The following is a 27,949-nucleotide window of genomic DNA, read 5'->3' as shown; positions in this document are numbered from 1 at the left end:
ACCCCCAGCTGTCAGCTCCCACCCCACGCCCAGCATCACTGGTGGGAAATCAGGCTAAGGCTGCAGTACCCATCCACATCACCCAAACAGGCAGCAGGGATGCCTCAAAAGCGGTCATGCAAGCATGGAGGATGGAAAAGAAGAGGGGGACAAGTTGGGTTATTGTGCTGCATTTGTGAATCTCCCAGCAAAAGGCAATTTAAGAGCTACCTGAGGGTCCTACAGAATCGGAGAATGGCAGAATCAATAAGGTTGGAGAAGACCTCAAAATCACCAAGTCCAACCCAACCCCATCCTCACCATGCCCACTGATCGCGTCCCAGATGGAATCATTCAGTCATTAAAGTTGGAAAAGACCTCAAGATCGCCAAGTTCAACCGAATCCCATCCCTGCCATGCCTACTGACCACGTTGCTCAGTACCACATCTACATCTATAGACACATTTGGGACAGAGGCAGGACATGGACGTAAGCTCTCAGCCTGAGGGGTGACCTGAGCGCTTTCTGAGCACAGTATGCAGTGGGAAAGCACCGTGGCTCCAGCCCAGAGCTCATCCCACTGTGTGGAAACAGAGGTACATCTGTGGGTAAACTGGGATGGGAAGTGCTGGAAGAACTGCTGGTACCCATCACTGCAAAGCAGAGGGACTGGGGGTCCCAGGGCTGTGAGCCCAGCATCAAGGCATCACCCCCCCAGCCCCCAGGACCAGGGTGACACTGACATGGAGCCATGTGACACCCGTGACAAGTGGAGCAAATGCCATCGCATCTCCGCTCACCAGAACAGGCCTTCTGTGTCTAATCCATCATATTTGATGCAGATCTCTTACCCTGAAGTGTTGTCAATGAGGATTTAATTTAGCGCTAATTAGACAAATATTGCATGTTAAACAGCCATTGATTATTAAGAAACAGTGAGCACGGTTGAGCCGTGCAGCGTGCGGCGGACACGCCGTGTTATATCTGGGATGAGGCTGGTAAATGTCTTGCTGTTTCTAATCATCAGCTAGTAATTAATGTCCAATAACTTGTAACTTGGTTTATCATTATAGATTTCGGAAGCCAGCAATGGTACAGTATGTTAATTAAACATCAATTGATTATTTAAGGCATATAAAGATTTAACAGCTAGGTGATAGATAGACAGAGTTGTTAAACTTTAATAACCGTCACACATTCCCCTGTACTATTAACTTAATGACAAAGAGTCTTGTTCTTGAAGATAACTTTGGAGTGTAAGCTGCAGAGGCACATGGCTCTGAGCAGCCCTGTGCTGAGGACCTGAGTCTTCTGCTATGGAGGAGAGGAACAGAAATCAGGGCACTGGGAGTCCTCACTGCGCTGCCATAGACATCAGCCCTGGGGCAGGGAGGCGGGATGCCCAAGGGACCAGCCAGCATCCCACCTGCCTGCAGGAAAATGGATCAGAACAGACACGCATGGGCTGAAGGCTGCAGAGATCCCCATGTAAGATAACGAGCAGCAGGGATTGTTAAGTGTTGGCAGCACTGCAGGAGCACACCAAGCCCTGTGCCCACTCTGCAGCAACTGAGCTCTACAGGTGGGTGCTGACCTAGAGCAGTTTGCTGGGAGGGTTCAGAGGACTGCACACCTACAGCGTGGGAGGAAAAGAAAGATGAGAGGCTGAAGCCTGCGGATGAAATGGAAAAGCTAAATGGCTTCTGAAGGGAAAAAACCTGCTGGACTCAATGGGTTTGGCAGCACCCCGCTAAGTGCAGCATCAGGCTTGAAAAACCACTGCAGCACGGGTTTCAAAAAGCAAGAGTGAGCGTGGGGCAGGGGTCAGAGCTCAGCCCCAGCAGGACCCTGCAGCCAGGGCTGGGCCGCCCGCATGACTCTTGGCTGGGGAGAGCTGCAAATGGCCCAACAAAATAAAGGTTTGAGGCGTGAACCTGGCCTCAGGCTGTCACTAAAAGCCATGGGGCCACAGCATAACCCCCGATACAGGAACAGCTGTAAATTCATCCTCCAGTGGGTGATGGGAAGGAAAAGCAAGCAGATCTTACAGTGAATGCAACGTGCTTCTCTCTGGACACCCCTACATGGGACATTGTGAGATGGAGTGCCAGACATCAGTGAGCACAGAAAGCAGAGGAACGACCCAAAGAGTTCTGCTGTGCTCACAGGGGTTTACCCACTGCAGCAGGGACGTCAGGAGCAACGAGGCAAGGCAGGGAAGTGTCGTGGCAGATAAAGGATCCTTCAGGTAGGAAACAAAACCAGCTTTGGAAATCTCGTGGAAGTGAGTTTAAAGTCTCTGGAGGATATCAATTGAGAGTCTGTCACTTGGTGTCAGGATAACTTTCCGGACAGCTCTCAGAGCTCGTTAAGCTCCCGCTTGGGCTGCATTTGAGCTCTGTTGGCAGCGCTGTCTGCTGGCACAAATGTTGAAATTAGAGATGAGAAAGGCCCATGGGTGCCTCCTGCCTCAAAGCAAGGCGCAAAGCCTGAGTGATGCATCAGCCTTGGAAATTCTCCCCAAAGCATGGGTGCTTGCACCTCTGGGACAAGCAGTGCCTGCTGTATGCAGTCCCAGCATCACCAACTATGGCCAAAGGGAGAAACTCACTGCTTCCCCCATAGCAGTCACTGCCTCTGAAGCCCTGCAAGCCTCCCACTGCTCCACCAGCTCCAGGTCCCCAACTTTAATTAAGTCCAAACAGCCTCATTGCAGGAACATGGGAGGAGAGGGTGACTCAGGCAGGGCTGGGACCAGCTGGCCTAATTACCATACAGTTAAGAATACTAATTAAAACCAGCCCACCCCCCAGTTATATATTATAATAATAAAAAAAACCAAATTAATCAATTCCACTTAGAGGGGTATATTGGAATAAGGAGCAAGAGTGGGGAGGGTGGCAGAGGGAGAGATCAGATGTGACACGAATGCTAACAGCTTCCCAACGTAGCATTGCTGCAGCAAGCCCCAGGCCTGGCTGCTTCCAACAGTTACTTTGAGTCTCCTTGGAAATGGGTTTAATCTTTCCCTCTACCTGCTGCTGCATCAGAGCAACTCCTGCGAGCACACAAAGGACCTTAAATCTCTGCTTTAACTGCCTTGATTGAATTAAATGCAACCACGCCATAAAGCAGCCTCTTCATTTAAGGTGCAAGCATGGAAGCTTTCTCCTCTGCTCACGGCTCTCTCCCTCTTTCTGAAATGATGAGTTGCTCGCGGGTTGTGCTCTTTTTAGAAAGAAAAAAAAAAAAGAAAAAAGTCATCTGATAAAGTGGGTTATAAAACTGGTGGTAGTAATAAAGGGAGAGCAAGGAGCCTGATGCAGAGCCAGCCGGGGAGGCAGAAAGCGCTGTAGGGCCACAATATCTGAACTGTGATTAATATGTGACCCTGGGTGACTGGGGAGGGAGCAGCGCCCTGCTGAGAGGGGTGGAGGAACTGAGGGTGATGGTGGGGATCCTCAGTGTCACAGCCGAGGGAGGAGTGATGCCTATGGGTGGTGCAGGGGTGAAGCATCAGCAGTGGCTCAGCACAGCCACCAGTCCTCAGCGTGCACATCTCCCTGCTGAGCCACCCCACAGCTCCATATCCGACTGCTCATCCTCTCCCATGGTACCCAGGGACGTCCTGCTGCTCCCTGCCCCTCTGCCCACCAGAACCACGGCCTTCACCCAGGGCACAGACACGGCTATCGGCTCCTTTTTACGAGCCTTCATTGTTATTACCACCTATTTCTTTTTACATCCCTGCCAAAATACCAAACATTAATCTCCCTCGCTCCCTGCAGGCAAAACATGGGTAATTGGATTTATATGGGTTAGAAATTTGTTAGATTTTACATATATATATATATATATACACACACACACATGCACGCGTAACAAACATAAATAAATAGGTGGTGGGGAGCTCTGCTGTATCCCAGCCCCACTACCAGCAGCATTCAGCCAAAGCCCGTTCATCTCCAAGGATCACAGCTCCCTGTGCTGCCAGCTGGCTCTGATTTAGGAACTCATCCCTCAGCGCTGCTCTCCAGCTCCCCGATGGGAGTCACTGGTCCTGATTTTTTACTTCCATTCCCTCTGTTTTTCCCTTTTCTCCCCCCTCAGAATCACAGAATCTTTGGAGTTGGAAAGGACCCTTTAAAGGTCATCTAGTCCAACCCCTTTCTTTCTCTTTCCTTTCTTGCCTTGACCATTCTCTTTTTCCACTCCTAACTTTGCCCCCTCTTGCACTTTTACCTCCATCCTTTTCCAGCTAGAGCCAGCAGGTGCCAACACACACAGCAAGAGAAGAAAAGCCAACACAACCCCACACAGCCTGGCAGCCCCTCAACTTTGCACCAGCTCCTTGTTTCTCTGCTCCGAACTCCTCCTGCACCAGATGCAGCACCGGGTGCCAGCAAAATCCCCCATCACGACCCCATCCTGCTCCACACAGCTGCTGTTTTCCTCCTCCTCATGGAGAAGCAAGCTTTGAGACTTGCTTGTATCCTGAGAAACGAGCCCATCCGTGAGCACAGTCATGGAAATAACTCATTTTAAGCAAATCTCAGGAAACATTCATAAGAAAACAGAAGTACAGTACGCGAGGCTTTGCACCGAATGTCTGACCTTGAAGGGTTCTGTCTGTCAAGGAAGACAAGACACATGGAGGCAAACCTGCAGTAAACAACCCATTACAGGCTACGAATCGCTGGCAGGGGCTGTGGGGGAATTATTTTTCTCATTAATAAAAAAAAAAAAAAAAGGAGAAGAAAAAAACAGAACATCAGAACCCTCAAAGGCTGCTCGCAAGGACGGAAGGAGCAGTGATAGTCACCGCATCAGATATTCCTTATGAACTGCCTGCTCGGCTGCGGTATCTAAAGATTATCACTTAACACAATATGTCCAGCTGTTGTAAAGAGCATCTGCGTTGCAGGGCTGAGAAATGGAAGGCTCTGCGTGGAGGAGGCAAACTGTGAGAGCAGCTGAGGGAACAGAGGAACTCTTTGGAAGCGGGGATGTGGCAGCCAGCCTCTGTGCCCCCGTTCCCTTATGCAGCATTTACACCTAATCCCTTCCTAGAAACAAAGGCTGGCGCTCCTGGAGCAGCACGCTGATCCAGGGAAGGACAGCTTTTACTGCTCACCAGCCAGGGGAGTTTATTATGCTTGCAAAAAGATCGCATGTACGCTATAGTGAACGGATTACTAACAGTTCAGTCTCATCCCCCGGAGCTGAATATCGCTGCTTGTTGCTATTTCTAGCAGAGCTCAACAACTGAGCGTGGAGGTTGGTTTCTCACTAGTAGGGGGACTTGTGTCCTGGCCTTCGAGGTGACAGCAAGTGACATCTATGCCTCCTGGCACAGAGCTGGGCTGGGCCTGCTGCATTCTGCTGTGCATCCAGCAAGGCTCCAGCTGCAAAACATGGACCGCTAAATGTGCAGCACTGCCGCTTGAGATGGCATCTGAGGCACCAACATCTCCAGTGGGGAACCAGTATCTGCACTGCAGCTCCAGCATCTGCACTGGGGAACCAGCATCTGCACCAGAGCACCAACATCTGCACCTTGGGCCTCCATCACCTGCACTGGGGCTCCAACATCTGCACCTTGGGCCTCCATCACCTGCACTGGGGCTCCAACATCTGCACCTTGGGCCTCCATCACCTGCACTGGGGCTCCAACATCTGTCCCCTTGGCCAAGGGCTGGCCAGGACGGGGCCCTCCCAACACCACCCTCCAGCAGTTGCAGCATTACAGTGAAATTAGCGGGCACTGTAATTATAACTATCAGGAGCAGATAAGACAAGTTAAATACCAGCTACCTGGGGAGAAATTATTATGCCAGCCAGGAGGATCCAAATGCCAGAATCTGTGGCTGTAATTTCACTGAGTCGCCAATTACAGCTCCTACATGCAGTGAGCTCTACCTTGGAAACGGCAGGTATATATTTAGCTGCTCCAGAAAACTTTTGGGGGAGGAGGGGGAGGAAAGGGGCAGCGATGGAGCAAGTCCTTGCTAATCTTCTCCCTGCTAATCCCCACGCTTTGAGCATCTGCACACAAAAAGCAGGAGCCTCTTCCCACTTCTCAGCACAGGTTTAAGAGCGGAGACGTGGCTGTGTTAATGCTCCTGTTCTCCAGGTTGCATGGGGAGTGTCAGCACCCCCATCAATGGCGAGGGAAACTGAGGGCTGGCAGCAAGCAAACCAAACCTGTGTGTGATGGCAATGCAGAAAGCAAGCAGCCAAGCTGACCTCTTGACTGCCCAGACCTACACCCACAGCCCACGGTCCTGCAGTTGTATTCTGCAGGGAAATACACTGCAATAGATGGTGACCAACAAAGAAATAAATAAAACATAGGAGAAGCAGCAGCGGCGGCGTTGTCAGAAATAATTAAAACTATAATTGCAAAAATAAATGGAGGAAAGGCGTCTCGTGGTGTTTTATTCCGGCTTTCTTTTTTTTTTCTTTTTTTTTTTCTTTTTTTTTTTGCTGTTGTTGTTTGTAATTGGAATTGTTCTCATACTGGCTAATGGACAAAAGACAGCCAGTCACTGGGGAGCTGGTAAAGCTACACCATTCTTTTGGTCCTTCTTCTTGATGAGCAATGGGGGGGGTGCAGTGAATGGAAAGGTGGAGGGGGGCTTTGTGGGAAAAAGCCTTCAAATACAGAGAAAAAGCATCTCTGCCATGTGCCTTAGTGGGAAACCCAGGTACAGATATCTGCTACTTTTGGTACAGTCAGCCAGCTTTCTCTTCTAATTACCTCTGAGAAACAGCCACTGCTGCCCCCGACCTACAGATGGGGAAACTGAGGCAGGGAGCAGCCAAGGAACCCCCCCAGGTGCTGATGTCCCTGCAGCTGAGCACAAGGCCCAATGCACCCATCCATCCCAGTGCTCCCCCCAGGCGCTCACACACACTGCCTCTGTCCTTAAAAAAAAGAAAAGAGCCAATATTTCTTAAATACAGATAAAACTATAAAGCCTTGAAATTTTGAGCAGCTGTTGTTTTACGTCTTTATGAACTGTACTGATGCCTGTTATAAAAGGTCGATTTGCTGGCAGCACCAGCAATACGACCCAATTTACTATATATCCCTGCTTTTACACCACTTGAATATTTGCCACCGCAGCAGCTCTGCCTGCAGTTCAACCCTGGATTGATGCTGAACTCTGGCAATGGAAAAGAGGCTACAAAGTGCGATGCAGATGTGTTAAAACACACAGCAAGGCTTCAGGCTGGGCTCATCCTTTGGGACAACACCCCAGTGCCATCCCAAGGCAGCACACATCCAGCCCGAGGCTCTGCTTCCCAAAAGCAGAACTGAATCCACACCAAATCCCAGCTGGGCAATTAATCCCTACCCTTCCTTACTGCTACCAGTGTGCTTGCTGTTCCTTTCCATGCCCCAAACTGGTGCACAGCTTGGGTTGCTGTTGCCATCCAAACACCTGCCCTGCTTCACAGCAGGCTCTGTATTTTGGAGTCAGAGAGCAGGAAGCTTGATTTTATTTTTAATAGCACACAGAGAATTTGCAAACTGCCGCCAGTTCCCCGGAGAGGAAAGGTGCATGACTATTATGGGAATTGTTTGTTCTTACAATAGAAAAAGTAGTGAATTATCAACAGTCTCTGCCTGTGGGGGAAGCGTTTGCTGCTGAGCTAAGATGACCCAGAAGTTGCCTGCAGATGGAGCCTTTGTTTCTGCAAGGATTCTGCGGAGCCTTCCCAAGAAAAAGAGTGGAGAAACAGAGAGGAGAGCACCCAAAATCCAACACAGGAAAAGAACACCCAGACTGAAAGGCCTCCATGTTCCCCCATTGCTACCACGCAGCTCTGCTCTCTCTCTCTCCACTCCCCTCTGCAATGAAATGTGGGTTTCAAGATCTCAGAACGCAAAGAGCTTCCATCAGCCCTATTGAAGCCAATGGCACTCGGAGGCTCAACCCTTTGATGTCCCTTCTGGTGTCTGTGCTGGCTGCATGGGGACCTTCCAGGTGGCAGGATGGTGGCTATGTCTACAAGTGCCATGACCTGGAGCTGTGGCTCTCATTCTCTGGTCTGAGAGCCAAGCAACGAGTTGAGAGGAGGACAACGAAGCCCACACCCCATGCCAGCAGCTGGTCAAATGAGGGTCCCCACGCTGCATGTCCACCAGCAGCCACCACCCCTCTTGTAAGGACCCGAAGCCACGCTGAGAACCACGCAGCAACTTCTCTCTGCCCAGCAAAGCTCCAACACAGCTCAGATGAGCCCTCAGATGAGTTGCACAGTCCTTCAGCACACCACCACTGCATGTCGTGTGCCTTCTGCCCCCATATCACAGTGCTGGCTGCAGGTGCGTGGCTGCCTGCTGGGCCCAGGGCAATTCCTTCCTCCTACTTGTCAACGGGACAAATAAATCCTTGCAGTGCTCCACTTGTGCTTGCTGTCTCTAATGTCTTCCCAACCCTTAGCCCCAGAGAAGGCTGCTTGCTGCCCAGAGGCTGCAGGGAAGGGGGTGTAACACTAGGAAACAGCAATGCAAGATAAGACTGGGGGGCTTAGAGCAAAATGGAACAACTGCAGCAGGGAAAGCTGAACTTGAAGACAGAAAGGGAGATGAGAGCACAGGAAGGTGCACCACAGAGCATGGGCAGGAGTAGATGCTGGGAAGGGAAATGGGCACAGAAAACACTTTCAGGGCAGGGATCCCTCTAAGTCCCAATGGGGGCTGCAGAGTTTACAGGAAGGCTAAAAGGCCCTCATGCCAGGGCTGCCTGCTTCACGAACATCCCCTCTCACCAAAAGGAGGCCAGAAGCTTTAAAAAAAAAAAAAAAGAAAAAAAGAAAGAAATCCAAGTCAGCCCTCTGCTGGCAGCAGCCTCGGCCAGCACGGAGCCCAGCAGCCTTTGGCCCTGGGGAGGGGGCTCAGCCCCTGCAGCTCTTGCTCCCAGCAAGCCCATGGGCATCACTTCTGCTGCCTGCCACCAGCATCACCTCTGGGATGGTGCTGTTGTATGGCACGACAACAAGGGTGTCCCAGTGGGTCCCCAGCCCCTGGCACAAAGCAGTGTCCCAAAGCACTGCACCGCTGCAGCTCCCAGCGCACGTGCTGGGCAGGTGTAGGGACAACAGGGGCACATCTCTAGCCCTGGCCAGAAATCCATCCACTGCCTTCTTTCGTGCCCACAGGGAGCCCTACAGCATCTCCTGGAGCTTTGCTCCAGAGGGGACAGCACTGTACTGAGCATCCCTGCCCTCCAGGCAGCACCCAGTCCCTTTATCCACACTATTTACCAAATGTTTCCCCTTTCCCAGACCACGAGGAACGTGTCTGACCCTGTACCTCCAAGCACAGCAGCCTCAAGCAGCCCTGGCTAACGGAGGGCACGATGCTCTCAGCCTGCTTGTGGCTTTGGGAGCAGCTGCTGTCTGCTGCAGCCCTGGCTTTCAGGTTTTGAGCAAGGGAACACGCACAGCACGACCTGCACAGCACAACCCAAAGCCCTGACACAATCCGTGTGCTCTCTGCTCATCCACCTGCACTGCTGCCGTGCCTCTGAGAGCCCATGTCCTACACAGGTGATGCACCACGTACACCTGTAACTCGCTCAGGGAACGAAAAGGGATGCTGTGCTGTACTGTGCAACCTACAAGTGGCCCATCTGCATCTAAGCCGCTCGCATTTCTCCTCCAGCAACCCGCGTTAAGGTAAAACATCCATCAGAATTCATAAGATGCACCCCTGGAGTAAAAGATTGATTTGATATTAACAGATCCGTGCAGAGACTATCAAGCGATCGAGCCGAGGCACCGACACCTCCGAGGCATCGGAGCCCTGCAAACCGCCGGCACGGCGCGGACCCTCCTCCGCATGCAGACAACTTGCAGGCAGCGCTCAGTTGCCGTCTGCCACCTCGCCCCTTTGTCAGCCCCACGTCTGGCACCAGGCAGCGGCAGGAGGGGGTCGCTCCGCGCGCAGCCCCCAGCCACACATCCTCCCCAAAGCGGCTGCAAACTCACAAGCCGGTCCCAGGACCACACGGCGCACAGATCCCATTACGCACACGGGGATCTCGCCGCACCACACCGATCCCATCACCACACAACAGCACAACGAGACCCCCCCACCCCCCTTCCCCCCAGCACAACCCGAGGCAGCAGCTCCTACCTGAGCGTGGCACTCTCCCCTTGCCGCACAGTCACGTTGTCCATAGCTTTGGGGAAGGTGGCATCTCCGCTGCGCACGGGCACTCCTGCGGGCACAAGGAAGAGCAGCCTGAGACAGAGGACGACTAGGCACCTCCAGGGCAGGGCTAAGCACCCACCGACCCCCATCCTGGGCAGCAGGGACTTTTCCACCAGGCAAAAAACACACCCGACGAGGCCACCGGGAGCGAAAAGGGGGGAGAGGAGGGAGGGGGTGCGTGTGTGTGGGGACGGGGGGGAGCAAAACCACCGGGGCGGGCGCGGAGGCGAGCGATGCGGAGCTCCACGGAGATCAGGAGAGCCCCTGGAAAGGCAGCCTGCGAGCACTGAGCCTGCCGAGCGGCATCCGGAGGGAGTCCCCAGTATCCTCGGGTGAGGGAGGAGGACGGGAGGGCCGGGGGGAGGAGGAAGAGGAGGAGAGGAGGTGCGGAGCAAGAGATGAAGGTCACAGAGCTGTGTCTGCTCGAGACGCTACTTTAAGATTCAGTTGGGCACGCGCTGCGGAGAGCTGGCATCAAAAGTTTATAACCCAAGGAGGAAACGTAAGTGTCTCTGGCAGGAAAGGGAGGGCGGCCATAAAAGCAGGCTGGGGGAGCAGAGCGGGCTTGGAGTTGGGTCGCTGGCTGGCTGCTGTTCTTTTTGCTTTTTAAAGAAGAGAGGGAAAAGGAAAACAGAGAAGATGTGACCAAAAAAAAAAAAAAAAAAAAAAAAAAAAAGCCCCAAAAAAACCAAAGCTCCCCAAATGCCGAATCTGTCGCAAGATCGAAACTTCCCCGCGGAGCTGCAGGCGATGTCCGGACGCGGCGCTCCTCGGTGCCGGGCGCAGGAGGTGGCTGCGGGTTGGGGCTGCAGCAGGGGCTGCTCTCAGCGCAGCAGTGGGGCAGACGGGGTGCAGAAGGGCGGCAGCATCCCAGCCCCGGCGGCACGGCTGCTCGGGAGCATCCCTGCGCGGCACGCAGGCTGTCTGCCCGGGGTTGTCATGGCAGCGGCTCCATCACTGACCGGCACTTTGGCTCCCGCACGCTCACAGCACCGCACACCAGCAAAGGACGGCCGCTTGCAGCCCTGCACCCTGCGTTAACCCTCGCAGCCCCTTGCTGCAGAGAGGGCTTTAATCATGCAACACACGGCGCGCAGCTCGCAATGCAGCCCCCGAGGAGAGGCGGGATGCCGGCTGCCCTGCCCACCCGGCCACACCTCGCTGCTTCTTTCCCTGCATCCACCTGTTGATGCTTCCCTACGCACGCAGAGCGGGGATGGCGTTCTCTCCTGTGTCTGTGCAGCAGAAAGGCTGTAAGGATGCTCGTGGTTAGGGCAGGGGGACGTGGTGTCCTCTCACTGCCTGTGTGCCCCAGAGGACTGCGTAGGATGCAAAGGAGCTTCAGGGCATCCCATGCTCTGTCCCTGCCATCCTCACACCTGCTCTGCCGTGACACTGCAGTCAGAAGCTCTTGGGTTCGCCGCTCCCACCAGAGCAGCCCCAGACACCAGCAATAAATAAATGCCTTGCTGTCCAGAGACAACCCCAAACCTCCATTCAGCTGCTCCAAGAGCAAAGGGGCGCACCAAGACCTCACAGACCACCCAGACACATCTCTGTGCCTACAGACAAAACTCCATGCCGTGCTGCTGCTCCCCACACCATGCCGTACAACTCCTTGTGCCCACACCAGTAGGACAGCACGTTTGGGTGCCATCCCCCAGAAGGGCATCTTCTGCTGAATGCCGCTTGGGAAAGGGGCTAGAGGAAGAATGGAAGGGCCTTTGAAAGGGTTTTCACAAATTCGTGGCCCCAGCCTAGTCCAGAGACCCACACATGGCTACTAAAACTGATGGAGATCTGCAAAGGTTTTGCATTGCTCCTGAGGCCAATTATGAGCAGAGCACAGTGCCAGTGAGACGCAGTGACCCTAAATACATCCCTAGCCACAGGCTAGCACTGCAGAGCTGCACGCTGGCTCCCGGCACTAGCTATGGCTGCAGGCACCGGAGGGATGCTCACTGCAGCTTGGATAAATAGGGCAGTGAGGGAAGCACGGAGAAAAGCAGGGCTGAGTTTGCCATTGGAAAGTTAGCTTAACCCTGAATATGCAGCCAACAGCAGGCATCCTCTGGGGGGAGAGAAGGGGATGAAGGACACCCCATCTCCTGCCTTATCTGCTCACACAGCACAGAGAAAGCAAAGCTGTGGCAGAGAAGGAGCAGCAGAGGGAAAGAAGTCAGCACAAACCCACTGCAGCTCCCCACCCATCAGAGAGCCCAACCCCAAGCGCTGCTGAGCCTCCTCCAGCACTGGGAGCAGCTCCAGGGGCAGAATACTGCAAGGACCAGATGCTCCACTGGGGAAATGTTGTTTATCCCTTGGGACAGGAAGCTGTAGGCGAGGAGTGCGCATAGCAGCGAGCCTGCCAGAGACAGTGCGATTCAGGAAAGGAGAGACTGAAAGGGGAAGAAGGCTGTCTGCCTCCGAATGAGACTCTGAGGAGGCTGGAGAGACGTGGTTACATGAACAGATGCATAGGTAGGGCATAAATGGATAGATGGATAGCTGAAGTGGCTGCTGCAGACAGCTGGGCACAGGTGAGCATATATGGGGCACTGGGGAGGGGAAAGGGGGCTGGAAAGAGAGTGCTCTGCATATTTATGTAACAGAAACCTACCTAAATGGGTACGAACCCAACAGCCTGGAACAGCTCTGCAGGAGGCTGCAGGCAACACGCCTCAACCATGCTCACCCCCGAGGCCACTCTGAGCTCGGAGATACAAGGAGGAAAGCAATGTTTCAAATGTTTCAATGCAGCCAAGCTCCCCCACTACTCAGTAGCCCCAGTGACGATGCTTGTGCCTGGGAAGGGAAAAGGCAGCAGCAAGGGGTGATGGATGAGGCAGAAACACCTGCACGCTCCTCTGGGTAACAAGGGAGTGACATCCCACTGCCAGCTGCACACCATCACGGTCCCTTTGCTGCTTTGCCATGTGTCTCCCCTCACAGCAGCCCCCTCTGGGGCCACATGGTGATGCTCCACGCCATGAGCATCACCCCAAAGCAATGCAAACAGCTGGAGCCTCTCCTGCTCCATCTTCTAGGCTGCCCCATCACTGTCACTGCCACTGAATGAAGGGAGCAAGCTGGCACATGGGGGAGAAAAGGGTGAGGGAGAGAAAGTTCAAAACGCAGGAGGCTGCAAAAATGCAATCCCAACACCAAGTGAGAAGGCAGGAAAGCAGGGCTGGGCTTTCCAGACATCTGCAGACCACGGGTCGTATGGGGTGCTCTGCAGGTGGCCTCAGCTCAGGTCCATGTCCAATAATACCATGCAGCTAAGAGGGACTGGGAGGCTGGCACGAGCCCTGGGGGCAGCAGGCATATGGCAGCGGCGGATGCTGCTCCTCACGGTGACGTTAACAAGCCCTGACCTTCTCTCATCATCCCAGAGGCTCAGAAAGAAACCGAGACTGCAAGGACAAGTCCCTCCACCTCCCTCGCTGCCTTCCCAGCCGGTTGTCAATCTCTGCTTTTATTAGTGGCGCAGTTTGGCCTCTATCTCCCTTGGAGATTTCTCCCTTGTTGCTCTAATCAGGAGCTTGCAAATGTCAAGAGTACAGGCCTGGAAGTAATTAGTGAAGGACCGGAGCCCGGGGGCCATGAGCCGCTCAGCGGCAGTGCTGCTCCGCACCGGGGAGCAGCCCAAGGGCTCCAGGACCCACTCACTGACTTTCTTCTCCAATCTCACATTATTTTCCCCTGCTGCAACAGAGGGAAGCACAGAGAAGCTGTGTGTGCAGCTCGGAGTGAGCAGAGCTTCCCTGGCAACGCAGTGAGGGGTGGGCCACCCAATGGCACCAGAGCCCAATGGCATTTGGCCACCAAGTGTCACCTCTGTGCGTGCAGGTGCTGCTTCACCCAGACGAGCCAGAAGAGCCCCAAGGATCACTGCTACCTCCTTGCAGATATTCACAACCCACGTCCTTCCCAGGAGCACAACCCATGGGCTTCCACTGTCCCAACCTGAACACGACGTCCTACCCTTGACACGGTGGCAGCAGCAAGGTTTGCTCCTCCTTGGGCAGCAACTCCTGCCCAGACTGTGCACAGCCAAAGAGGAAAAGCCCTCACCATGCAGAGAAAACCACAGATCTTCCTGGGAAACAGCTTTCTTTGTGTTGCTCCAAGTCTCTGAGCCGTTCAGCCTCGTGCACGAGGAAATGGGGTTAAAGCTTCACCCAGGAAAGCAAAGCCTCACAGAGCAGTAGGGAGCACTGGAAGGAGGGCAGAACACCAGGTATTCAATCAAAGCACCAAGCCCTGCTCGCAGGGTTCACCCCAGTGCTGGGGGAAGCAGAAGTTCTCCAGCTCTCACTCTGGAAGCCCCAGAGCTTGTTCAAAGCAGCACTGCTGCAGCCCCTGCCCACAGATAGCAGAAGCCAGGTTCCTTTCACATCTCGCTCTGCTGGGGCATGGCAAATTTCACACCAGAGGGCCACAGCACACAGCTCAGCCCCACGGCAGATAGGCAGAACTGCTCGACGTTGGCACCCCACTACATACGGGTGGCATCTGGGTGCAGGGCTACAGGACTCCTAACCACAGCCCTTCTGCACTGTTATCTCCTCCTCCCTTTCTCCCACCTCCTCCTTTTCTCCCTCCTTCTCTCCATCTGTCTCCATCCCCCTTTCTTCCCCACCTTTTCTCCTTGCACGCTTGCAGCTGCTAATTTTTACCCAGCATATTTGGCAACTCAGCCCAACACCTCTTCCCCCACACCTCACCCTGCTTTGTGCTTTTCCCCTATTCTTATTTCTTCACCCCAAAGCGAGAGCATTCCCTACCTATCGCCTGGGAGATCCCATGGGCAGGTGTGCTTACAGCAAGAGCACCACCAGAATTAGGTAAATCCAACCTCTGAACGCACAGCATCCTTCTGCACTGCAAACAACACCAGCCAAGCAACTCTCTTCCCTATGGAAAATGCTCTTCCAGGATGAAAGCCTTCCTGAAACCATCCACAGCTGGTCCAGTGCTGCCCAGCTGCTCGCCCAGCATCAGCTCTCCATGCAAAGTGCAAACCTCTCCTCCTTCCCCCCCCCCCACCCCCTTGGCTCTATCGGCCAGGATTTATTTATCCCACTTAATTTTTCCAGTTGTTTTATCTCGTTTTATCTTTGCACTAAATCAGGATTGCTCCGCCAAACCCAACTTTTATTTTCCGTGCTGTTTCATTTAATGCATTTTATCGCATGAATTTAGCAAAGGGAAAAGCTGAGGTAATTGTGAAAAAAACGCAGCCCATTCTTCAAATTGATCGCGCTGCTCGAGCTCGGCGTGGCAGAAAATGCAAACTCGAGGCCTGCTGCTCCGTCACCCCATGGACTGCATGCTGCCAGATCCCTATGGAGCTTCATTGGGAACTAAAGGCTCTGCTTCAGTGCACTCGCACCATGCCCCAAGGTGCTGATCGCTGGGAAGAAGCAAGGGCAAAGCAGGGAGATCACCAGCAGGGCAGCTTGGCTGTTGCTTTAGCTCGGCATGGTGCAAATGGACCAGAGCACACCATCCCTCTGACGTGCCCTACATGCAGGTGCAGACCCCCCCCCCAGCTGCCATAAAGCTGTGAAGACATGCAAGCCCAGCCTGGGGCATCACGCAGCCACGGCTGCAGCTCAGTAGGATGTGCAAACCAAGCTCCACTTCACACCGATGGTTTTAATGGGATTGCTTTACACTTAATACTCAGCGTGCAGCTCAAATCCCTGGATGAGGCAGACAGATGGCATGCTCAAAGCAGAGGAAAACCTGACGGCTCTCAGAAAGGAGGCCGTGCTGATGGCACCCACCTCGCAGAGCTAAAAGCAGCCGCCCCTCCTTTACACCAAACAGTAAAGAAAAAAGCACTCTGCAAACACTCAGTGCTGCTCAAGCAGCCCTCAAAGAGGCCAAGAAACTCAGGTGGAGCAGAGCAGGACCGAGCCTGAAATTCAAGGATTGCATTTTCCAGCAGCGCTTCTGACAACAGCCCAAGATTTGATTTTTCCTGGGGAGGGCAAAATGTTAAGATCTGCTTTGCGTTGCCAAGATTCTGTGTTGCCATTACTGTTGGTACGCAGTGTGTTTGGGCAAGTTTTCAGCTCCCATGTGTTTATTTTTCCCCTAAGAACCGTCTCTCAGGGGATGGGAGATGTGGGCGATTACAGATGTGACATTTTGCTTCATTAACAAAACATTTCTGTACCAAAACACGTGACAGTTCACCCCATTGGATGCAGGAAGCTGCTTTGGAGAAATCACAGAGCAACAAAAACATTACGAATCCTAGACAGCTTCTGCAAATATTATCATCTCTGCTTCACCCCATTACGGCACTGCCAACCTACCCCATCATCACAGCACTGCACACCCACCCCATTGCTTTGTACAACCCGTGTTGGTAACGGCTCTGGGTCTAAATCCCAAATCTCACACCACCCACAGCCTGTAGAGACCCACGGAAAAGCAGTTTGGGGCCAAATCAGACTGCTGCTAAAAGGAGGAGCTGGGAGCAAGAAGGGGAAAGAAAGCACAGGGCCAGGCGGCACTTGGATGAGTCCAACCCTGCTTAGGGAAAGGACATGGAGCAGGAATTCAAGGCCTGCTTTGTTACCGTCCCACACATAACTGCTTTTCCATACTGGAGATGCTCAAGGGAACCTGAATGTGTGGCAGGTAGCTGTGTGAGCATTGCTCCATGCCTTGGCCTCTCAGCCATCCCCCCCAGCCCAAAGCAGAGAGACTTTCCTTCCACCTCCCAGCAGAACTACAAGGCTCGTTTTATAGATGCTCACAAAGCATTTCGCGAGCTCTTAACAGAATGAATAAAAGAATAAACAGATAGCACACAGCCCTGTTTATCCTCTTTCTAAATACGATGCCACTGCATAGCCTCCAGGCTTATTTACAAAATACAGAGACGTACGAATGATCAGAGCACAGCCGTGCCACCTACGCTCCGTGCTGTAATAGGGAACACGAGGCTTTGGCTGCCCTGGGAGCTCAGAAACAATGCCCCCCAGCACACATATGGAAAGCCAAAGGAAGAAAATCAAATCAACCCAGTCTCCTCAGCACTCACTGCTATTTTTCCACACTCGAGTGACACGATGGCCACTCATCTTGGTGGCTACAACCCACTGCCCTGCTCAGAGGCAGGTAGGAGCAGGCAGCCCACAGCCCTGGGCTGAGCAGAAAGCCCATACGAGTGCCTGCAAACCCTGGTGCCCTGCATATACACATTTATACACACCTAGAGGTGTATATATATACCCACAGACATATACCTATTCCCCTCCTTGCATGCTCTGCTGGGTCTGTGCTCTGCTGCTGAAGGTCTGGGCACTTACCCTCCCCTCTGAACCACCCCAGCTTTGCAGACTGCAAGTCTCAGCAGGAATAAAAGCTCTCCAGATTTTCAGCCAGTGGTTTCTTTTTTATTATTTTTCAATATATATTTTTTTCCACCTTTGAAATTCTTCTAAGGGCTGAAGCTTGGAAGGTGGAAGAAGAAACAACAAAGAAATATTTGGTGAGGGAAGGATGTCAGCTCCTGCAAGGCCCGGAGAAGTTCCCTGGGAGTTTGATTGGAGTGGCTACCTGAGCCAGAGCACCTGCTCTGTGTGCACGTCGCTGCTGATTTATTCCCAGTGGTATCAGCACATGGAGATAAATATGCAAGCTGCACAGCCAGGGTGTGAATGTGAGCAGCTCCATCTTCCTGGGTCAGTTTTAATTCATCTTACAGAGTCAGCCAGGTCTGAGCCACTCGCTCCTGACTCCAACCCAATTCTCTTCAAAGCCCAGGTCTGTCTGGAATCTGGGATTTAAATCTAGGTTTGCAGCAAAGGAAACGAAGCACGCTTTATGAGCGAGAGGAACCTTAGGGGAGGGTTTGACTGCAGTTTCAAAGGCTGAGCAAGGTTTTTGTACACAGCACTGCCTCCGTTCTGCTCACTGTCAGCAATCCGTGCTATCTCCGTGTTGCTGACAACCCGACAATCTCCGATACTGCAGCAAGGTAACAACCTGCAGGCTGCAAAGTGTGCTAGCTCGTTTTCCAGTGGGAATAACAAAGCACAGAAAGACAAAGGAAACCAAATAGGTTTGGGGATGCAAGACACTTGCCCAACTGGAAGCGTCCAGGCTCTTTCTAAAGCTCTAGTGGAAGCACAGCCTTGGAGAACCCACAGAAACAGAGATTTGTTCAGGTTTGAAAAGACCTTTGGGATCCCCAACCCAAAAACCGCAACCCAACCCATCGTGCCCACTGCCCACCACCCTCAGTGCCACATCCCCAGGGACGGTGACCCCACCACTCTCTGTGCAGCAGTGCCCACGCAGCACTGCCCCTTTGGAGAGCTTCTTCCTAACACCCAACCTGGCACAAATTGAGGCCATCCCCTCTCACCCTACTGCTGTCATCTGAGAGAAGAGACCAATCCCCACCTGCTACAACCTCCTTTCAGGGAACCATAGAAAACACGAGCCATAGCTGGCTTACCCCTAAGCAGCCCATGCCAGCAGAACGACACCCCTGTGTCAGCCCCAGGCAGGAGTGTCAGACAGCACAATGAGCTCACAGCCCCATCGCTGCCTCTGCCTGCATCTCCTCCCGTACGCCGCATTTGAAGTCGGCATTTGTCACCTTAAGCAGCTCTCGTAACACAAAGCAAAACTGTCAAGACAAATATGAGTGCTGCAGATGGGTGGCATTTTCTTCCTAACTGCTTTATTTTTATTTATTTGTGGTTTTCCCCTCCCATCTCCTTCGCCCTTTACAGCTGTCCCTGTTATAGCAGCTCGCCCCGCACGCTCTGCTGATGAGCAGCCACTCACCAACTTCTTCTGGACCTGAAACGCTTCTCCTGTTCGCTGTTGTTCCTCTGTCACTACAAATTGGCACTTCTAAAGAGATTTCCAGGCCAAGCATTAACCCCCTCTGGAGCCCAGCCTCATAAACACACACGTTATTTGTCAAACGAGAGAGGGAAACAGTCAAGCTTCAGGAAAACAGAAGTGACTTGTCTGAAACAGCACAGAGCAATGAGGATGGAGTATGGAGTAGAGACAGGCGGCCCCAAATGCCACCCAACCCACCCTCCCTTCTCCCTGCAGCATCCCCAAACGGCTCTGCCTGCCCCATCAACCTGCAAGCTCAGGCTGTCTGCTATTCAGAGCCAGAAATAGTGCCCAGGAGTCCTGACATCACACAGCTGTATGTAAGCACAAAACAAGGTTTCCTCCGGTTGCAAATTCCAGCCCAAACTCCTTTCAGAAAAAGGTTTATAGAGGTTTTATTTATTGTCAACTCCCGGATGATAAAATGAGGCTTCTACCGGTCCTATTTATTTCCCCCTCACAGGAATCGGAGGGGCTGAGATGTGGAACAAATGAAGGGCTCCAGCACTGACCCTGGGCTCGTGCTGCTTTGCAGACCGCCGGGTGATTATTTTATAATAGCTGATAGCATCTATGATTTAATGCAGCTGTTAGAAATTAGCAAGGACTCCATCGAAAGCGTCCCAGTCACTCACGATAACAGGCTAATAAATCATTCCCCCCCTGCTCCCTGGCATTTACAGTGCTTTTGTAGAGATGCAAAGCAGAGATCCGGCCACCCTCCCGGATTTATTTTTATTTATACTTTTAATAATGCAATCACATAAATAAATTGAGGACGCTGTGACTCTGTTGCCCAAAGCAGCACCGATGAGAACTTCCCCTGTGTGACTTCCCTCTGTAGTTTTCTCCCCACAAGCCAATTAAACAGATAACAAACAGCTTCAAGGCACCTCGGAGATTCCCAATCTCAACGCGTGGGGTGAAAACCTGACTCCATTGGAACCTAAGAAGGGTAAGGGGGGAAAAGCCGCCTATGGTGGCACTTAAAACCTGCATGTAACAGGGTGGCTGATGCTGGGGCAGGAGGAGGACAGTCTCATAGGATCACAGAATCGTTCAGGTTGGAAAAGACCTCCAAGATGCCCATCCCACTGTGCCCACATCCCTCAGTGCCACATCCCTGTGGCTCTGGAACACCCCCAGGGATGGCGATCCCCCACTCCCCAGGCAGCGCAGCATCATTCTTTGGAGAAGAAACTTTTCCAGCCCCCGTGGCACAACCGTCTCCACTGAACCACATCACAACGGAGTCCACTCTGCCCTGCCTGTGCCCCTCTCAGCAAACCCAAGGGAATGCCATTTGCTGCCCAGCACGACACACCTGGTGCAGACAACCTACATCTGAGCACAGTCCCAAAGGACCCCACCAACTCCACAAGCCATGCACTGAGGAGCAACGCATCCTTCCCCACCTCTCCTCGCCCTGGTCCACCCCTGCTGCACGCTTATTTGCACACCCACACTCGTGCCTGCTCTCCAGGAGCAGCCAGCCAACATGCACAAGCCTTCAAAACATCTCCCTGATGGGCTCATGGGAGCTCTCAGCTTGTGTCTAAGCTGAGGCAGCAGGGCTGGGAGCTGGGGAGCAATGGGGGTCTGTGCAGAAGAAGCAGTGAACGCAGCCACCTCTTCTCTTTGCACACCTCCAGGTCCAGCTCTGAGGTCATGATGCATCTTTCTGCTTTTCCTCCCTAGAGAAGCCTCTGTGTTCAGTGTGTCCTGAAATACAGCACGCCCCAGATTGACAGCTGCAGGTTCACAGCCAATTGCAAAGGGCTTTTCTGCAAGATTTCACCCGGTGCGCTCTGCAGGCGCTGGAGCGGAGCGAGATGCACCCAGCTTGGGGGGCAAAGACTGGGCAGCAGAGCTGGGAGCGGAGCTGTCTGGGTTTACTCCCAAAGGAAGTTCACTCTGGGTTGCATTTTGAGCTTCTGCGAGGTTTCCATTCTTACACATTCTTTAAAAATGCCCCTTCTCTAATCCTTCACACCATCAGTTCTCTTTTAGCGGGGAGCCTGACAAACGCAGACAGCCCTGTGTGCATGTCAAGGGTGAAGCTCTGGAGCTTCCAGCACATGGAGACCACCTCCATCCTGAGCCAACACAGCGAACAAGCACCTTGCTGCTGCTCCTCCTTGCTTTGCTTCACTGAAACACAGCAACAGAAATACCAAAAATAAAAGCGCTCTTGCTTCTCCTTCATCTAAAAACATCTGCTGTTAATAAGGAGAAGGAGTCAATTTATTTCTTAGCCTTGCGCTGAGCTCTGCTATGAGAGAGTTTAGAGGAAGCCAACACCCCAAAGACTCTACACAGACATCAGTGGAGCTGCAGCACATCTCTGTTGAGTCCATTTAAAATGCTCTCAGCATTTTCATCATTTCCTCCCTTTTAAGTAGAGTTAAAGCCAGAAAAAATTACTCTGCATACACAACCCCAGAGGTTCCATATTTCTTCCCCTGTGATGACATTTCCTGACCAGATCTGCTTAATTTATAAGTTGGGAGATAGGGTTCCTTCCCACCCCCACCCCTGAAAACTGCCAGCCCTGCAAATTCCTCTGGAATGGAAATATTCATCCGTCCTCCCTGCTCTGCCACCTCCGCACAGATATATGGCACCAGGCACAGCTCCCGAGACACGAGCAGATGGGAGAGGGAAACCCATTGGGATCCTGAGCCCAGAGCTGCATTGGCAGTGCTGGGGGTGAAGCAAAACACGAGGGATGGGTGCTGGGTGTGAGCATCCCCGGAGATGAGGCAGACTCATGGAATCATTCAGCTTGGAAGAGACCACGAAGATCATCCAGCCTGACTGCCAGAAGTGATCCAGCGCCAATTATTCCCGTCCTCAACACAAATTCTCTTCTCAGCATGCAAGAAATTGGAAAAGCCTTGATCTCAAAAGAAAGTGGAGGGCTTCAGTAAGCACTTTCAGCAATACTTTAATAATAAAAATTCTAATTAAATTTTTAACATTTAAATACATTTGTCGTATGTTTCCATTAATAACATCCTGTGCCTCCTTTAATTTGATCATCTTCTCACCCTCGACAAATAACTTTCCCCCACGTATTCCAGCCTATCTGGCACTGCAGATGACACCACTTTCCCAAGGCCGTGGTGCAGATGGGGGGCAGCAGCCCGTGGGGCTCTGCTGTGAGCAGCGTGAGAGGCAATGGGAAAAGCAAACCAGAGAGCTTTGTGGGACGGGCCTTCCAGCAGAGCCAGGAACACGTCACAGCAAACTGCTGACAACTGGGGATAATGGGAATGTTCTTCTTGCTATTATGGCTGGGATAACTACAAGCAGAGCAAGCAAAGGAGCAGAACAGCAACAAGCTTCAGAGGCAGCTCTCTGAAAACATCCACAGCTATCTCCCAAGACCATTGGCACAGCAAAGACAAGCTCCCAAGCTTCCTGCTGCCTTGAAGAAGCAGCTGCTAATGGAGAAAACAAGATGTGAGCTCTGTATGCCTCAGTCCCTTCTCACTTCTGCGATACCATCTTTAGAAAGGGCAAAAAAGCTGATTCTGGAGGATAATTCAAGCCATCCGTTGATGACTGCCTGGAGCAGAGCGGTGCTTAGTAGCTGGAAGGGATCTTTTATAGTTTGGTATTTATTTTATTAATATTATTATTTTTTTAACCGTTGAATCATTTTATTAATATTAATAAACTAGCAGGAAAGTGCTAATTTCCTTCATCATTCCCCTAATTACCTCTATTGAATTGTGAGGATCATCTGCATGAATAATGACTCCCCATGCACTTGCCTCACTGTTCTGCCTCTGTTCAGCACAGTCGCCATGAAGAGCTGCATCCTGCATGGATGCTCCAGCACTGCAGGTGGGAGAGAAGGGTCTTTGGAAGCACCACGTGTGTTGGGAAGAGCAGCTCACGGATCCTTCCCCAGCCTTTACAGCCTGGCAGGGATCATTGTGTTCATTCTGCCCAAACCAACCACCTCAGACATCAGCAGTTTCCCTGCAGGCTTTGGCCAAGTCCAGAAGCTCACCCTGCATCTTGGTCCCAAGGAGCCAGCAGCAGCACTGGGGGACATCTCCTTTTGTCACACACTGAGGCCACAGGGTTCCTCAATGGACCAGATGGTCCGCATGGTTCTGATCCCACACACAGCAAAGCAATCTTTTCCACCTCATGAAATACCCCAGGGCCCAGCGTTCAGCACAAATCCCATCTATGTCACCTCCAAAGCTCCCTCACACAAAGTCCCTACCACACAGTTTTGCAATGCAAGCCAGGAGGGAAAGGGACACCAGCTTGGCAGATGACAGCTCTGCAACACCCTCTGGCTTGCTGGAGAGCCACAAGTCTTTAAAAGATGGATGGTGCTCTTGGATGGCATCCATTCCCTGCAGCTACTGTGTGACACAGGGCTTGTATGAGCAGAGGGGTCTGCCAGCATGTGGCAATCTGGTGCAGAGCCTCTGCTGTGCTATCCGATGTCCCCAGATACAGGATCTGCACTGGGACAGCGTCCTGTCCTCTTCTCTCACCAGAAAGCATGAAGCACAAAGGACATCTCCATAGCCATCCTTGTTCTCAACATGGAAAAGCAGCTCTGACCAGCCTTTGCTCAAACATGGGGGAGGAAATGGGACATTTCCAACTCCCCCACCTCTCATCACTTGCTGTGAGCACACTCAGCTTGCACGGCACCCTTTAACCACTGCTCCTGAAGCAGGAAAGCGCATTCCTCCCAAATTTGTATTCATTTTCATGAACTCCCCATAAAAGTCACTAATAGAACACAATCTGCTAATTAAATTTCACTCAGGAAAGCATTTTCACCTTAGATTAGCGGTGTCCTTGCACATTTTTTGCCACTAATGTACTAATAACATCTTATTTATCTTATAAATGAATTCGCTTAGACTTATCATTAAATTTGAGATATTAACACACAAAGTGAAAGGAGGGCAAATAACTCCAAAGGGATGAGAACCAGGAGTCCATTTTCCTTTTTACTGCTAGGGAAATAAGGCAGCATACTGAGAGCTCAGGAAAGCAACGCTCTTCCTTGAACTGCAAGCAAAAGCAAGGAGCCAGGACCCAGATCCCAGCAAAGGGAGGCAGCACAGCTTCAGCAACCTCAAGTCTTTGCAAGGAGGTCTCTATTACAGCATTGTCCCGTGCCACACTGCACTGAGATGCATCTCACCCCACTCTCATTCATCCCATTGAGGCCGTAGCTACATGCCAACACCCAAATCCATGCCAGCACCCAAATCCTTGCCCCAGTTTCCCAACGACTTGCCCCCGCAGAGATGCCCCATCTGCATGTGCAAATAGGCTGGAGAGCCCGGCTGCTGCACCTGCTGCCGAATGTGTGGCCTGGATTTAAAATATTTGTCAAAGGGAGGGAGGAGGTGGGGGAGAGGCGTTCTTGATCATGAATCTTGGCAGGATGCAGCTGCTGTCTGTGCTTCCCTGCGCCTGGCTAGAAGATGGATCACAGAGAGGAAGCCGGGCTGCAAAACTTAAATCTAGGCCTGCCTTCGCTCTCTGCTGCAAATCCTCCCTGCTAGAGCTGTTTTCTGATGACACATCCTCAAAACTTCCTTGTACCCAGCTCCACGGGGACACCTCACCGCCCTCCTGAGCATCACACGAGGTCTGTGCCAGCTCCCAATGGCTCCGCAGGCACCGAGCTGCGCCTCCAAGAAGCGGGATGCGTTTTTGTGCCTGGCTTTTCATTCTGCTCAGGCTTTTTGTCCCTAATGGGGGGTTTAGCCCATAGGTAGCCTGGATGGAGTCCCACCCTGGCTGAGCAAAACAAGAGCAATGATGGTTCCCTGCACGGTGCATTCATACATGGCCCCGTGGTGCTTAGCAGCCAACTTTGCAGAAGAACACCGCATCCAACCTGCGCTATTCTGACAGCAGCATTTTCTCCTTCCTGACGACCCAGCTCTTTCCCACTCAGGATGAGGCAACATTGACATCCAGTGGCCGATCAGGTTAATCGCACAGGAGACGGGGTTTTCTCCTGGGGATGGAGCACGCCTTCGTCAAGAGCCAGCAGCGACATCCAGAGCTTCCCACGGCCACCCCTCCTGCAAGAAACCTGCCAGCACCACAGCCCTGGCATCACTTGGGCCCACCAACACCGCGAGCCAAGGGACTGCATCCTGGGTCTGCCTCATTCCCACGTTCTCCATGCTGGAAGATACAACAAGCCCAGTGGCATCACAGCCCCTTTCTGCCATAGCAAGCTCCAACCAATCTGCCTGCACACGCAGCTCATGGCCATCACCTGCTCACACCGCTCTGGGTTCTCTCTTATTCAGGCCATGTTGTCAGTTATCGTCTTTTATGAACAATTTGCATGCCTGCAGGGGCAGCCGGATGCTCTTCCCTCCCCTGACAGCCGCGAAAATAGAGGCTCCCCCTCCTCAAGTCTGCTTTAAAGGTTTTCTCCCGGTTTCTGCGGGGGGTTTAATTTTATTTTAAAGAAATACGAAGGCAGATTACATGCTATGCAATTAAATATTGATTGGGAATTCTCCCCAAGTATGCTTCCCCTCCATCTCTCTGCCTCCGCAGGGAGATGTCAAGTTCTGTTTCCTAAGCTGTCCCCATCCAGTGATTACGTTCATTAGGACAGCAGCCTTGTGGTTAAAAGAACTTTCTTTGCTGCTGTACGTTTAATTAGACAACTCTTTCCCAGAAATTATTTATAGCCGAGCTTGGGAGCTATTGTTAGTCCGAATGTAAATAAGATTCAAAAGGGAAATCCCAGGGCACCCCTGTGGCTGGTGAGCCGCTCACTTCAATCCATTAGCACTGGTCCCAGCGCCCCTGCTTAGCACAGCCTTCCAGAGGCTGCAACTTGTGCTATTTCACAAAATAATACAGCCAGCCAGGCTCGGCACAGGCTTCCAATGCAACTTTTTGTGCACGAGAAATATTTTCCCTGTGCTCAATGTAGGGAGATGGGAAAAGCGTTGTCATGACGAAAGGGTTTGGGTGGAGAAGGGCACAGCAATGCCAGCACCTTTACAAACACAGATTCAGCCTGGCTCAGCCCAAGCTGGTCTGCTCCAGTCTGAGTGCCCCTTCCTTCCCCATGCACCTCCTTAATTCAGCTGGAACGGAGCTTGGTGGGAAAAATATCAGCTTTAATGAGGGCAAACACCTCTTTGCAAAACCACCTGAGAACACCTGAGCAGGCTTACGTGTGTGTTTAAACAGGATCATTTCGGAAACGTGCCTAGAAAGCAAGCCCAGCAAACTTAAAGCCCTTTGCAGTGAGAACGTGATGAGCTCCAGCAACCAACTGCAGGCTGGGTATCAGGAAAAGGTCCTGCACCAGAGGGTGGTTGGGCATGGAGCAGGTTCCTCAAGGCAGTGGTCACGGCACTGAGCTCAAGGAGCCCTTGGACAATGGTCTCAGACGTGATCTGAGTTCTGCCAGGTCCTGTGTGGGGCCAGGAGTTGAATTCCATGATCTTTATGGGTTCCCCTCCAACTCCACATACTCTATGCTTCTGCAGGAAAAGCCAGCACTTCAGTCCCATCCTCACCACAAAGACCAAATCAAAGACCAGCACAACCTCCAGGTGAGATGCATCCATCTCTTCCTGAGCCCCTCTGCAAGCAGAATGGCCAACAACTGAACACCTCCATTTTCAACCCAACAGAAGTACAGGACAGGATGGGTGTCCTCCTCCCTGCCCATATGTACCCACAGCTGTGGTTGAGTTAGGATATTCAGCACTTGCAAACCATCTATACATCATTCATGGGGGCTAATCTCACACCTTCACACCTTCAGCTGTCCCCTGCTGGATCTGGGGGCAGGGGGATGCACTCTTGCGCTGCTAGTTAGCAGAGCAGCACTCTGCAGAAAGCTGTGGCTCTCTGCTCTGATAGAAAAAGCATGCAGGGGGCAGCAGCAAGGCCGATGTTGCAAAAACATGATAAACCTCAACAATGTACAAACAAACCAACAGCAGCAGGCTGAAGGCTGGCCAGCACGGCTGCGTTGTACCAAAGGGTGACTACAGCAGGCAACAGAGCCGGTTCTGATGCACCTCTCGGGTGGTTTCTCAAACCCTGGAAGCTGAAGGTCATTGCACAACCTGCACTGCACGTGGGGGAAATGCAAAACCAAGTGGCACAGCCTGTGCTGCCAGCTTTCCATTTCTGCATTCCCATCTCCGCCAGTGCCGCTGCCAGCAAAGCTCCCATCAATGCCACCAAGCCCAGGCAAAAGCCATCACGGTTCTGGAGGGTAGCGCTGTGGGGAGGTCTATTATTTTAAACATATAATTGATTCTAATTCATCACTTATCGCGCGGTGACAGATTTTTATATAGTTTATTATCTCAGTCACAGCACGGGGGCCCGGGGGGCTGGCTCCTATTGTTTGGCATTTCCTGCTCCTGCCTCATCTCGAGCTGCTCCTGTTATCTGTCTGATTAAGTTAGGGATGCTGGTAGCTCCTGGTCCCCAGGTAACTGTCAGCGCTCGCACCTCCCCTGCAGGACTGAAGCTGCCTTTGTGCACCTCTCCTCCCCGACCCGCCTGTCACAGGCTGTCGCTGCACTCAGCTGATTTGGAGATGAAAAGAAAGCAGTTGGGCTCCAGGGTACCGCAGCACCCTGGAGGATGCTACCCATAAAGCAGCCCAAGAGGGCAGGGGCCCCAAGTGCCTGGGTTAGCACTGGGATGCGCAATATTGCATCTCTTCACCACCCCATCCAAGCTCTGAGCCCAGGGGCCGAGTCCTCCTGCAAGCTGCACTGGGGAGCAGCTCCCCTTGCAGTGACATGGGTCCATTTCATGTTTTTCCACTCCACAAAGGCACGTGCAACTTTTCCACG

The 27,949-nt window shown here is 52.4% G+C and overlaps 1 protein-coding gene across 4 annotated transcripts in view; it reads right to left on the bottom strand.

Moving 5' to 3' along the window:
• The window catches only part of OPCML (opioid binding protein/cell adhesion molecule like), a 289,316-nt gene that overhangs the window by 77,111 nt on the left and 184,256 nt on the right, over nt 1–27,949 (bottom strand). For 3 of the 4 annotated variants that reach the window (XM_052697527.1, XM_052697528.1, XM_052697526.1), the window contains exon 3: nt 10,131–10,215. In XM_052697527.1, coding sequence (XP_052553487.1) covers nt 10,131–10,215 — 85 coding nt within the window. Of the gene's footprint in view, nt 1–10,130; nt 10,298–27,949 lie in introns of those variants that run through there. The other variant, XM_052697525.1, reaches the window with a different exon arrangement.

This window comes from Tympanuchus pallidicinctus, unplaced genomic scaffold (assembly GCF_026119805.1).
Source record: "Tympanuchus pallidicinctus isolate F22 unplaced genomic scaffold, pur_lepc_1.0 scaffold30, whole genome shotgun sequence".
Classification (NCBI taxonomy): Eukaryota; Metazoa; Chordata; class Aves; order Galliformes; family Phasianidae; genus Tympanuchus; species Tympanuchus pallidicinctus.
This window is presented reverse-complemented; position numbering and strand designations above follow the sequence as displayed.